At 39.2% G+C, this 13,414-nt stretch overlaps 1 protein-coding gene across 1 annotated transcript in view; it reads right to left on the reverse strand.

Annotated features, from left to right (window-relative positions):
- Positions 1-13,414, reverse strand: part of MYRFL (myelin regulatory factor like) — a 149,245-nt gene that overhangs the window by 115,914 nt on the left and 19,917 nt on the right. The window contains exons 3-6 of the mRNA XM_044679198.1: positions 10,253-10,320; positions 9,919-10,147; positions 8,075-8,163; positions 313-463 (exon numbers count right to left, since the gene is read on the reverse strand). Coding sequence (XP_044535133.1) covers positions 313-463; positions 8,075-8,163; positions 9,919-10,147; positions 10,253-10,320 — 537 coding nt within the window. The remainder of the gene's footprint in view (positions 1-312; positions 464-8,074; positions 8,164-9,918; positions 10,148-10,252; positions 10,321-13,414) is intronic.

Raw genomic sequence — 13,414 nt, forward strand, 5'->3', positions numbered from 1 at the left:
TGTGTGAGAAACACTGTGCTAAGTCCTAAGAGAGAGAGAGAATTTAGATAAGTACAATGAACTTGGTTCTAAAATTTTTGGCTAAAGCATCATAGGGAGTGAAAACAACCTGAGATTTTAACAACGGCCTCTGCCTAAATCTAGAAATTAAACCTGTGAGTTGAGTTCAAAGATAAAGTTTTCTCCAGCCTCACTGCTCAAGAACAAATGAAAAAGAGAGGGAGTTTTTCTTCTCTCTCCAATCCTCCCACTTTCCATTTCCAGCTCAGCAACTTCAGTTGACAAACACAGAGTTTCACAAAGGACACTTACAGTTTTTCCGAATGACTGTTGAGTAAGCTGTGCCAGGAAGAAGCTTGATATGGCTGCCATTTCAGGGAAGGACAGAACTTATCCAGAGAGGCTGCACTCTGTCCTTGGTCATCATTTTCATGAGCTTCTGTAGCATAATCCCTGCCCACCGCTGCAGAGAAAGAGGCACATTAGATCTTTTTCCAAGGACTACATTTAAATTCATAGAACTAGATAGAACAGGAATCAGAAAAACCTGAGTTCAAATCAAGCCTCAGACGCTTCCCTGTGAGATCCTGAATAAGTTATTTGATCTCTGTTTGCCTCAGTTTCCTCATCTACAAAATAGGGATTATGTAGCACAGAGTTGTCCAAAAGTGAGACAAAAAAAGAAATAAAAATAAATGAGTGAGTCAGATTTTATGACCTTTAAGATATCTTCAAGTTCTAATTCTATAATCTCTTGTTCTGAATATTATTCCTGTTTCTTAATCTGGTTTAAAATTTCATTGGATTTTTTTAAAAGCCACATATTATTATTATCATTCAGTCATGTCCAATTCTTTGTGATTCCATAGACCACATTATTTGTGGGGTTTTCTTGGCAAAGATACTAGCAAGGTTCGTCATTTCCTTATCCAATGAGTAAGGCAAACAGAGAATTAACTTATCCAGTATCACACAGCTAGTAAATGTCTAAGGCTGGATTTGAACTCAGGGTCTTCCTGACTCCAGGCACAGCACTCCATCCACCAAGCCATCTAGCTGCCACATTTTATTGACATAGCCTGAATTTTTGACCTGTTAAAGCCCTTAAATCTTTCTAACACAAATTGCTTTCTTCCCATACTTTCATGACTGTGTATGGTTGATTTCTTGAGCAGAATCACAACTTTACATTTATCTCTATTAAATTTCATCCTACTACATTTGTCCCACTGTGCATTTGTCCTCATCACCTCAGCTTTTCCCTTTTCCATTCCTTTTAACTCACCTCATTGACCCAAATTCCTTATAGCAAAAATGTAGATCAAAAAAAGGTGAAGAAGCAAAACCAAGGGAAGGTGTATAGGCTTCATTTTAGAGGTGCTACCTCAGTTCTCTCATAGAAAATACAGTTAGCCTGCAGCAGATTTGAAAATGTCCGATTTTCCCCTTATTCATCTGTTTTTTTTCCCTTACTAGTAATTCTGTCATGACTTCCTAAAGAAAAGCAGCTGTTTTGAGATGCTTTGTCCCCCTGAGATGACCAAAATGTGTTTTTGTTGCGAAAAAATGTTATTGCCTGTCAACTAAGCACAAAGTTGACTTTTTAAAAGACAATATATCACCAGGCTGTATGCAGCCTTTGACCTAGTAATATCACTACTATATCCCAAAAAAAGATCAAAGAAAAGAGGGAAAAGATCTCTAGGTACAAAAGAGATTTTTGGCAGCTCTTTTTATTATGGCAAAAAACAAAAACTAAAGAGGTGCCCTTCAATTGAGAGAAAAACTGAACGAATTATCACATGAATGTAATAGACTATTATCATCCTGTAAATGTGAAAAGTACTATTTCATAGGAACCTAGGAAGATTTGTATCAACTGATTCAGAGTGAAATGAACAGAACTAAGAAAAAATTACATAATTTTAGCAAGTTTGTAAAGATAAACAACTTTGAAGAGCTAGGAACTCTGATCAGTGCAAAAATGACCAAGCACAATTCCAGAGGACTCATCATGAAAAATGGTAGCCAAGAGAAAAATGCTACCTAAGAAGTAGGAGACTCCAAATACAGAAAGACATATTAAATTCCTGGCTGTGGCCAATGGGAGAATTTGTTTTGCTTCATTGTATCTATATTTTTACAAGTGTTTTATTTTCTTTTTTTCCTAATGAGAGAGGGGAGATAAGAGAGGGGCAATGAAATTCTCCATAGAATTACCCCAAAATATGAAAAATAAAAGAAAGAAAAGAGGGTTTCTTTTTTTTCAAGTAGAGGGAAGTGAAAAAGAGAGAAGACATATGCTTGTTAATTGAAAAAGTAAGTAAAATAAAAGTTACAGTAGAATATATGCTATTTTTTCAGAATGATTTCACAAAGCCCTTGAAAATCCCTTTCCATATGAAATAATTCCAAAAGGGTCATGTAAGGAATCCTCTGCATGTTTATACTCCAGTAGACACATATCCAAGTAGCATTTCCGGGGGACAAAGTCAGCTCCATAGAATATTAAATAGAGTGCTGGTCTTGGGGTCAGGAAAAAGAGAGTTCAAATTCTGCCTCCCAGTAGCAGCAATATCATAACAATGATCAAATGTGAAAGACTAGCCACAGAGAGAACTAATAAACTCTGAATGCAGTTTGAAGCTTTTTTCACTTTATTTTTTTTGGTTTTTGTCTTGGGGGATTGCAATGTGACTAATATAGAAATATGTTTTGCATGACTTCACATGTATAATGGGTATTATATTGCTTGCCTTCTCAATGGGAGAGAAAGGTATTGTGGAAAGGAGAGAATAAGAAACTCAATTTTTAAAAATCAATCATAAAAACATTTAAGTAAAATAAAATAAAGAAGTGATGCTTCCAAATTAATTAAACCATTTGGGGTGAAAGTTAAAAGAATTATATGCTATCTTCTACTTCTTAGTGTTATTGAAGCAGACTGAATTTTTGACCTGTTAAAGCCCTTTCTCATCTATTTATTTTTAATAAATTAGCCAATTAATTTTTTACCTACTTTCATAATATAATATATTGTTTTCCAAACAACTATACTGTTAAAAAATTAAAAGAAGTTAAGAATAATCATAATAGATTAGATGATGAAAAATGCTATCTACCTCCAGAGAGAGAACTGATGAACTCTGAATACAGATTGAAGTATATTTTTTCACTTAATTTGTTTTTCTTGCCTTTTTTTTGCAACATGGCTAACATGGAAATGTGTTTTACATGATTTCACATGTATAATTTCTATGTTATTCGCCTTCTCCATGAGTGGGGGAAGGCTGGGAGGAGGGAGAGAATTAGGAGTCAGTTTATTTTAATTTAACATTTTATTTTCTCCCAATTACATGTAAAAATAATTACCTTATTAGGTAGGTGCTATTATCACCCTCCATTTCACAGATAAGGAAAATGAAGCTGAGATTAAATGACTTGCCCAAGGTACCATATCTAGTAAGTGACTGAGGTAGCATTCTTTTATCTGAATTTTTACCATGTACTCCATCACTTTTTTAAGTCTAGACAATTAAAACAATAAATCAAGAAGATGTACCATTTGCCAATGTTCACAATGAAAATGCAACAGTCATCTCTCATAATGAACCAGTCCAAGATAGCTCTAGCACAGCCCTGCCCCAACATACTGCAAGGGGAACCCCAAGAACACTGAGGGGGAGGTACAGAGAGCATCTACCATATAACTGCCAGAGATTTTTTAGGAAATCCTCCATTTGACATTCAAAGTCCTTCACCTCTGACCTTTCCAGACTTCTCATACCTTACTCCCTAAGACTCCCTCTTGGATCCAGTGATACTGGTCTCCTGGCCATTCCACTAAGAAGATACTAACAAGACAAGGAGAAAAGAAGGGAGAAAGGATGAGGAGAAGGAAGGGAAAATAGAAGGATGGACAGGGAGAAAGGGAACGATGGAAGGAAGGGAGGGGAGAAGAGGAGAGACTTGGGGGAAGACATAATAGCTGTCTTTTGAAGACTTTGAAAAGATTCATTTTAAAAAAGGAATTGAAGACTCCAGTGGGCAAAACTTGAAGTCATTAGCAAAACTTCAGAGAGGCAGATATCTGGTTAATATGCCTTCCTAACAATCAGAGAAGTTTAAAAGTAGATTGAGCTGCCTCTCACTAGAGGTCTCCAAGTAGAGTATGAATGGCACCAGTGATGGAGAAGCAACCAGATGGCATATGAGTTTCCTTCCAACTCTGAGATTCTGGGACCAACCATGGTCTGGGCTTCAAACTATACATATTCCCCAAAATGCTTGCTCACCAATGATTTCCCACCATTCACCCCCATCCCTTCAGGATTAATTTCACAGCCACCATTCTGCCTAATAATTATGGATCTTAGATCCTATAAGTTTGGGAACATGGGACATTTAGCCAGACACATGACGTAGTTCAGCAGGAAGAGATGATGGAAAACTCCTTCCTCAATTAAATTTTGTTAATGTCCTACCTCCTCCAAAAGTACCCACTTGCCCACATTCGCCTGAGCTCTTCTCATGATAACAAAGGCTGTTCTTTCCCCAAGCCTGTGGCTAGGCATCCCTACCCTCTCCTTTGCCTCTCTAGCTTTGAGGCTGAGAAACGTGACACAGTTCGCCCACATATGTAAATTCTCATACAACACCAACAAAAGGGCCATCAAAAGATGAGACAGGTCTTACTTAATCCCTTTCTTTTCTTTTCTGACTGTCTTTCTTTAGACCCTGAACACCTGACCTGCTCTCGGTTTAGTGTTCCCATTGTTTTCTGGGAGCGATTGTCTTTGGAGACCCTTTCAACGACCTGGAGCAGACTTTTAAAGAAAACTTCCAAAGAGGTATCTCAGGATTTCCTGTTGGCTAGAAAACTTCTAGGCCTCTGGAGAGGATGAAAAGCAGTTGGCTGGAGGGAGACAAGAGGAAAGGGCAGAACGCTATGGAAAGAATGAGCTATTAATCAGGAGTAGCAGGGAGGATTTTGTAAAATATGTACAGCCTGATTATCCTGTCCCTGAACTATAAAAACTGGCTAGCAGAAAGGGAAGAAGCCTTTGTGGACAGATGAGCAAGGCCAGCCCAGTCTGGACACACACACCCATGCCACTGGGATGGGGCTGGATTTCTCACACTCCTCACTCCCTTCCTGGGCAGCAGTACAAAGCACCAGAATTTCCTACACTTCAATAGTCCTCCTAGCATAAGGTAATGCTAGAACTATGAATAGTTACTATTCTAGTATTAGTATTATAATAATAGAATAGGAATTACTAGGTTAATGGGATGGATCCATTTCAGTTCATCTGCCTATAGAGAGGATTCTGTGGACTTCTATTTTAAAATCAGGAATATATTTCCATGAGGCTGAGCATGGGGGAAGAAAATCCTTTAATATCCTAAATCCAGCACCAGGTGAAAGAAAAAGTGCCAGACTAGGTAGTCCCAGGACTGCCACCAGTTTGTGACACCACTTTACTAGTAGTTTGTAAAGAAGAAAGAAAGGAAGCTTGAAGGAAGGAAGGAAGGAAGGAAGGAAGGAAGGAAGGAAGGAAGGAAGGAAGGAAGGAAGGAAGGAAGGAAGAGAAGAATTATAGAATACTTACTATATGCCTGACATTGGTATAAAGGCTCAGAATATAAATAAAAGCAAAAAGAAAGATTGTCCTTGCCTTCCAGGAGCTTACATTGTAATGGGAAGTCACTTTATCTCTTTGAGTCTCAATTCCTCATCTGAAAAATAGGGATAATAATAGTACCTACCTCACAAATCAAAAACTAATATAGGCCAACCCCAAAGCACTCTATAAATATTAGCTATTACCTGAACAGGAATTCCTCTCTGGGAAATGCCTGCCAATTCTCCCACTTTGTGAGGACCTCAAGTAAGAAAGGACATGGCCAAGAGGACCCATTTTCTCTTTGGAATAGCTCAAATTCTTAAGTTTTTCTTGGAGTCAAAGTTCACCTCTCCATACCTTCTCCCTTCTACTCTCTCCTGGGCCAAGTAGAAAAAGTTGAATGTCTGTCCAAGTGGCAATCCTTCTATTTTCCTTTTCACCTTTCCTTTTCACTAGGCCTCAGTTTCTTCATCTAAAAACATATGGGGTTAAACTAGTAGATTTTTAAGATCTTTTCCAATGCTGTGACTCCATGTAACACATACGACTACAAAGCAAATTCTGTGATTCCTTGACCTCTACACTTGAACCTCTCATGATTTTATTTTTTTCTTATGAATGAAAAAGCATTTAGTAAACATTTTTCACAGTATCATAGATCCAGGAGGGAACTCAGAGGCCTTTTAGTCCTGTTCTCTCACTTTACAGATAAAGTTGAAGCCCAGGATTGCACAGATGGTAACCATTAAAGGAAAAATTTGAACCCAACTCCAAAGCTGGTGCCCTTTATTTTATATTGCAATATACTGCCTCTCATGTTCCAAACCAAAAAAAAAATCATTTGTAATTTTAATAACAGAATCTAGTTAATATAATTAGGTTATGATGCTACATTTTACCAGGAGACCCCATTTAACATAATGTATGCCAGACAGATTAAAATGTAATTGGGAAACGTTTATCAAAGAAAAAGGAAATACAATAAAATAGATAATATTGCATTTTAAAACTAAGTCAATATGCACCCTGCAGGTATCCTTATGCATACTTTTATGACTACTCATTTCTATTCAAGTTTGATACCACTGATGTACATTAACCTGAAAACATTTAAATTAAAGGTAATCAGGAAGTCAAGCTACTGGGCTTGGAGGCTGGAGATTGGTCTTTTAGTCCTGGCCCTGCTACTTACTAGTTGTATGACTTTGGATGGGTCCCTCCTCCTTTCTCAGTCTCCTTTTCATAGTCCTGTGAAATGAGAATAATAATATTTGCCCTTTCTACCTACCAGGTGAAAAGCACTTTGGCAAACCAGAAAGTGTTGCCCAAATCTGAATTTCAATGGCTCACTTGGGGGTAACTCTCTCCCAGGAGATCAAAGTCCACCCAAGCCTACTCCCCACTCTATATGTCTCTTGGTCACAGATCTGCCCATAAATCTTCCAAAAGGCATCCTGAAGGCTTTCCTCTACAGCAGGGCTTCTTAACCTTCCTCTTTGGTCATCTAAGAAACCAATGAGCCCTATGCAGAATAATATTTTTAACAAAAGGACTAGAATTTAAGAACATCTAGAAGAATCAAGCTGCAAAAATTTGACATGGTGCATTTTCCCCATAAGGCAAAGAAAAAAGATAAGATGAAAATTTTATTTCCAAGTAAAATTACAATATTTTTCGCTTCAACCAATATTCCTAATCCTTCTGGTATTGAATGCAGAAAACAAAACATGTAGGATTGTAAGGAAAATAATTGTATTGAAATATTGTTGTTATTCAGGCAGTTTAATCTCTTCTTGAACCCATATTGGCAAAGATATGAGAGTGGTTTGCCACTTCCTTCTCCAGCTCATTTTATAGAGGAGGAACTGAGGAAAATAGAGTGAAAGGGTCACACAGCTAGTTAGTATCTGAGGCCGGGTGTGAACTCAGATATTCTATCCAGTGAGCCCCCTAGCTCCCTCCTTCCATGGAAGAATTCTGAATTCCCTGTGGTTTGCTTTTATTAGGATAAAACCTGGGAAGCTGGCAATTTAGACCAAGTTTTAAGGAGAAGAAAAGGAACTGAAAAGCCTTCCTTCCCATCTCCACTAGGAAAGTCCTCATTAAGTGGCCTGAACAGCAAGCTTTGTCCTGTGCCTCCTCCCGAGTCACCTCACGCAGGTCCCTGATAACGACCAGTGGGGTGGCCACCCATTGTTCTCCAAACACGGGCTCCAAGCTACACCTCCACCCAACGGGGAGGCTCTGAGAGCCACTTCCAGGAAAAGCAAACATGATCTCCGTCTAAGACTGCCGATGAAAACGTTGCATCGAAGAGACAGAAGCAGCACATAATAGCGGCTCCTTGTCCCAAGCGGAGGCATTTCCCCGGGCTCTCCACCACCAGGGGAGGGGACTGGTTTATTAGCTCAGGCACAGGGGTTATTCTTACATGTGCAGGCACTCACTTGCATTGTACTCTCTATCCCAGAATAGGCATTCTTCCTCTTCCAACGCCTGAGAATGCTTTCTCTTTTTGGTTGGAGGCAGTAAGACCCTGAAAGGAAAGCAACGCGCTCCATGAGTCTTCCTCGTTTATACCATTTATGGTTTTACAAAGTCAACTTTAACGAGCCAGGTCTAAACTCTCTATGCCCAATTGCAATCTTCTCTGCTGAGGAGGCCTTGGTCCCGACCCAATCGACTTTCCCTAGTTCTGGTCCAGAAAGGACTCAACTCCCAGGGGATAAAAAAAATAGGCTGATAATTCCACCTTCCTAAAGCTCACCTGGAGAAAAGTGGCACGGGCTGGATTTCAGCTTTGTTTCACTGTGTCTGTAAATAATTATTTCCTCCTGGTGAGCTTGAGCAGCTTTTTCCATAAGATTAAACTTCTTACCTCCCTGTAGACTTGGGGAGTCACAACATTTCTTGTGGCATGAGCCCCTTGGGCAGCCTGGAAAAGCCTATGGGTCCCTTCTCAGATTAATGAATAAAATAAAATATAGAGGGCTACAAAGTCGACCAATCATATTGAAATACAGTCATTTAATTTTTTTAAGTTCATAGACCCCCCTCTTCCCGTGAAAAATTTCTATTCAAAATTTTTAAAAAAGGAAGTTGGAGGCAGGGATGAATTCATACTTAATGTCAATTGCTTTTTTAAAAGAGTTGTCTTTTGGTTTGGTCGGTAGGTTGGGTTTTGAATTTTTTTAATTCCCAAAGCACCTAGGCTGAAGTCAAATAAACAGTGCTTCCCCTGGGCATCCAGAATCTCCCGAGATTTTTCCTTTTCATTACATTTGGGTTTTATTGAGCCTCTCAGTTCAAGATTCTCATAGCCAAGAACAATGGACCTACACAATGTCTCATAAACGTCTTAACAGTGCCATCTTCTGGCAAGGCTTACACCCACTCTTTTTCTGAACCAGGAATTCCTAACCTTTTTATGTGTGATGGATCCCTCTGGTGGTGGTGAAGCCTATGGACAACCTCCTCTCCCAAAAATGGTTTTTAAACCAATAAAAGAAAGAAGGTGGGTTACAGAGAAAACTAACCAAATTGAAATAAATGATTTTTTTCTAATCCAGTTTCACAGGCTCCCCCTTAAATTTATCTACTCAAAATTTCAATTAAGGTTAGGGAAAATATACATTTTTTTCCCCATTCGGTTTTCACGGATCCTTCCAGAAATCTACCCACAGACTAGGTGAGGGTCCATGAGCTTTTCTTTTTCTTTTTGCTTTTTTGCTTTGGAAATTTTTAATTTTTAATTTTTATTGTCATGCAAAACAAACTTCCATTTGTGGAAGAGCACATGCAGACATAACCAAAACCCAAGTACAACACCAGAAGTACACTGATGTGAAGGATGACTCCAACAGTTCTTTCTCTGGAGGTGGAGAGCATTCATATATATATTTGATAACTATATATAATATACATTTGATAACTATATATAATTATATATTTTATATATAGTATATATTAATAACTATAACTATATATGATAACTAACTATATGATAAATATATTTAATATATATTTGATAACTACATTGTAACTGTAACATATAACTATATGATAACTATATTTCAATGTAATTAGTTTCTTTTGTAATCCTATGTATTTTGTTTGCTGCATTTTAAAACATTATTCCAAGAAAGGGTTGATAAGCAATTGCCGAGGAGGCCCACGATACACAAAAAAGTTAAAAAAAAAAACTACTCTAGAGTCACTACCTTTAAGAATCATAATAGCTTTGCAGATTGTTTCTGCTATTGTCTGTTTTAAAAGTTATCTTGCCATTTACCCCGGGCTGTGGTGCAGTCTTGACTGATGATAACAACAATTTGAGGCCAAGTGGGAGGAAGTAGGTCCATCCCAAGTAGTCTCAGTGTTACTAATCATCCGGCAACAGTCATGGAACCCACTTGACGCATATCCAGTGGAGTTTATTTCATGCATGTTCTTCAGAGGCTTAAGAAACATCTTTCCAGGTGTGGTGTGATGTAACATGGAGAGAGGTCTGGCCCCAGCTCCTGATAGACGAAATAGAAAAGACATCATTTCTCCCAATGTCCATTAAGTGTCCAGTAAGAAAGAACCATGCCAATGAAAAATGTCATGAAATGGATTTTACCCACCTTTGACCTGGGGAGGAGAGCTCGGATCTGATCCAGAGTAGGGTGGAGTGTCAGGTAACTGGCTCTGCCTGGGGATAAGCCACATGAGTTATTTTTTCTCCACCTCTTTCTTCAGTAAAGTGCCACCTTCCCCTGAAGGTTTCTCTGCTCAGATGACATATAAGTTCCTTAATGGCACTGATGACCTCATTTTCATCTTTGTATCCCTAGCACCCAACATAATACCTCAAACATAATAGCATTAAATAAATAAAATTGGATAGAAGTCTTAGGAGGATAGGGAAATTGGAATTTTCCATAGGGGACTGAAATTCAGGGGGTGTGGACAATATTTATATTCTGTCTGCAGTGAGAAACAATTTAATTTAATATCTAGTTCTTGTAATGGTCTACAAGGGAATCTCTTACTTCTGTGAATTACAAATCACCAGTACCATTCAATTCTCAAACACCTATTATGTTAGCAAGAATAGAGAGTTAAAAAAGAAAGCAATCAGAGGGTAGAGACTGGAAGTTTCTTCATCCCAGAGTGATCTTTTTTGGCCCATCCCTTCATTCTTCCTCCTCCCACCCTCAAATAAGTGAATTGTCTCAAGATCCAAAATGGAAGTAAAGCTTTGTTACAATCAGAGGCAACTCTAAGAAGGTAGCAAAAGCTGCCATTCTCTGGTCATTTTAGGGAAACAAAAGAGCCAGGTCATAACAACTTCTATCTATCAACTCCAAAACCCAGCCAGGACAAAGAGAACCTATAGCTTTATTATGGATAAGGTAAGATCTCTAAGAGGTCACTTCTGCCATTCTGGATGAGCCCACATCAGCGTTGCTTTCAGTCTGACTGAGGATGGGGTTCCACCATTTCATGAAGTCTATTTGACATATTGTCCTCCCTCATTAGAATGTGTAAGCCCCTTGAGAGTAGGGACTGTCTGTTTCACTTGTACAAGGTGCCCCCTCTAGGCTTAGTGAAGTTTTAAGCTGTGTTTATCTGTCTGCCTATCTCCCCTCCTCCCTCCCTATTGTTCTTTTAATTCTCTTCTGTATAGCCCTTATTCTTGTTTTCCTTCCTAAAACCCTGAATTGAGCTTCAGAACCTGTTCCTTATTGCTATTTTATCTCATCTGAACAAGCTATAGTTCTTAGATCATGCTTCCATGTGGATTCTCTCTTATTTAGTAATCACTGCCTAATCCATAGCCATAGCATGCCCTGTATAGCATACTGTATAGCATAGCACTGTATGCATACTTTCAAGATCTATATTGAATCTTCTTCCTTTTTCTCTTGGGGCTCTATCAATTGGATTTCTATCATTGGCTATTATGATTTCATCATTTCTATGTGAGTGATTCCCAGATCCCTATATCTAGCCACCTTCTACATGAAACATTTTCTGATTCATTGAATCACAGAATTTAAGAGTTGAAAGGGACCTTGGTGATCCTCCAGTAGTCCAAATAGAATCCCCATTGAAACATCCCCAAGAAGTCATCATTCTGCATCATTTTGAGGGTCTTGAAGAAGGGAGAACCCATTACTTCTCCAGGCAGCCCAGTCCAATTTTGGAAAACTCTAAATATTAGAGAATTTTCCTTGACATCAACCTGAAATTTTCTGTTTGCTGCTTCTACCCATTGTTCCTGGTTCTGTACTTTAAAGCATAACAACCTTTCAAATATTTTAACATAACTATCATGCCCACCTCCAAGTGTTCTCTTCTTTATACTAGATATCCCTAGTTCTTTCATTTTTTTTGTTTTATCCTTACCAGAATTCTGTCCTAATATAAATTATAAGACAAATAGTGGTAAGGGCCAGGCAACTGGGGTTAAGTGAGTCGTCCAGGATCACACAGCTAGGAAGTTTCCACAGTCAGATTTGGACCCAGGGCTGCTCAACTCCAAGCCTGGCACTCTGTTCACTGCGCTACCTATCTGCCCCATCCCCAGTCCCTTTAATCAACCCCTATATTGATGTGGGACTCTAGGTTTACCTTGCACCCCCCAAATTATTTCAGGTCAAACTATAAGCTGGAAAATTCCTTCGCTTCCTTGCATTCTTGTGAATGCTAACCCTACAACATCAGAGAACTCCTGATAAGGCCCAGAACATCCAAGAGAAAGTCCCTTGAGAGAATTATCCTCCCTGGGTTTTGAGATGTGTTATAAATAAAGGGCAGAGATAGAGATAGAGAGGGATAAACTGGAAACTACCACTGCTAATTGGGTGACAGCAGTGGTAGTTCAGATATGTGGCTAGAGCAAGGTCACCTGAGTCTTGCCACCTAGCTAGATATTGTACCACCTCCTTCCTTTATAACAGTGCCCAGGCAGGATCCTTCAGGTCAGTAGATGGTATCCCTTCAGGACCCACCTGGGGTTGATTAATGATGGATATTGGGCTCTATTAGCTTTGGACACATTTATCTGACTACGTTGCTCCCTTCCCAGAGAAGTGATGAAACAACCACTCCAGGAAGGTACTTGAATAGCTTTACCTATATTTTAGCAAAGAAGGAATATTAGGAAATGGGAAGAGGAATTGGGAAACCCTAAACTAATTTTGCTAATAGTAATCTCTCAGAGCTGTAGGCAAGTAAGTGATTCTGGCTTGTTATTCGCTCCTCTGGCTCAGCCTGGCCACAGCCAAACCAGAGCAAGCAAGCTGTTATATGATATCTCTCAGCTTCTTCTTCCTGCTAGATGTTATGCCTTTACAGCCTTCAGGAACCACCCTTTCCACCTTCTTCTTCTCCTGCCCACTTCCCGGATCCCTCCCAGGCCCAGGATACCTAGATACCTAAAGATGGTTTGAATTCCTAAATATCTAGGGGACAGAAGAGTAAGAAGATTCATGGTCTGGATACAGGTTGGCAATGTTAATGAGGTACAAGACAGGAGTTCTTGCAAGGTTGAACCAAGCAAGTCACAAATCCCAATAGACCAGGGTCCACAGATCTCAGGTCCAAGGGAAATGAAAAGGAACCAAAAGCCAGGGCTGCAAGGGTATTTAATACCCCCCTGGCCAATCACTTTCTCCCCTGTCCTCATGGCCTCTGGGAACATTCTGATGTCCAACAGTCTTCACCTGTCAATCAACGGTGAGACTCCCTGGGCTCCCAGAGTTTCAATATAACAGATGGGCACAGAGATACACCTCCAA

This window comes from Gracilinanus agilis, chromosome 5 (genome assembly GCF_016433145.1).
Source record: "Gracilinanus agilis isolate LMUSP501 chromosome 5, AgileGrace, whole genome shotgun sequence".
NCBI classification, from domain to species: domain Eukaryota; kingdom Metazoa; phylum Chordata; class Mammalia; order Didelphimorphia; family Didelphidae; genus Gracilinanus; species Gracilinanus agilis.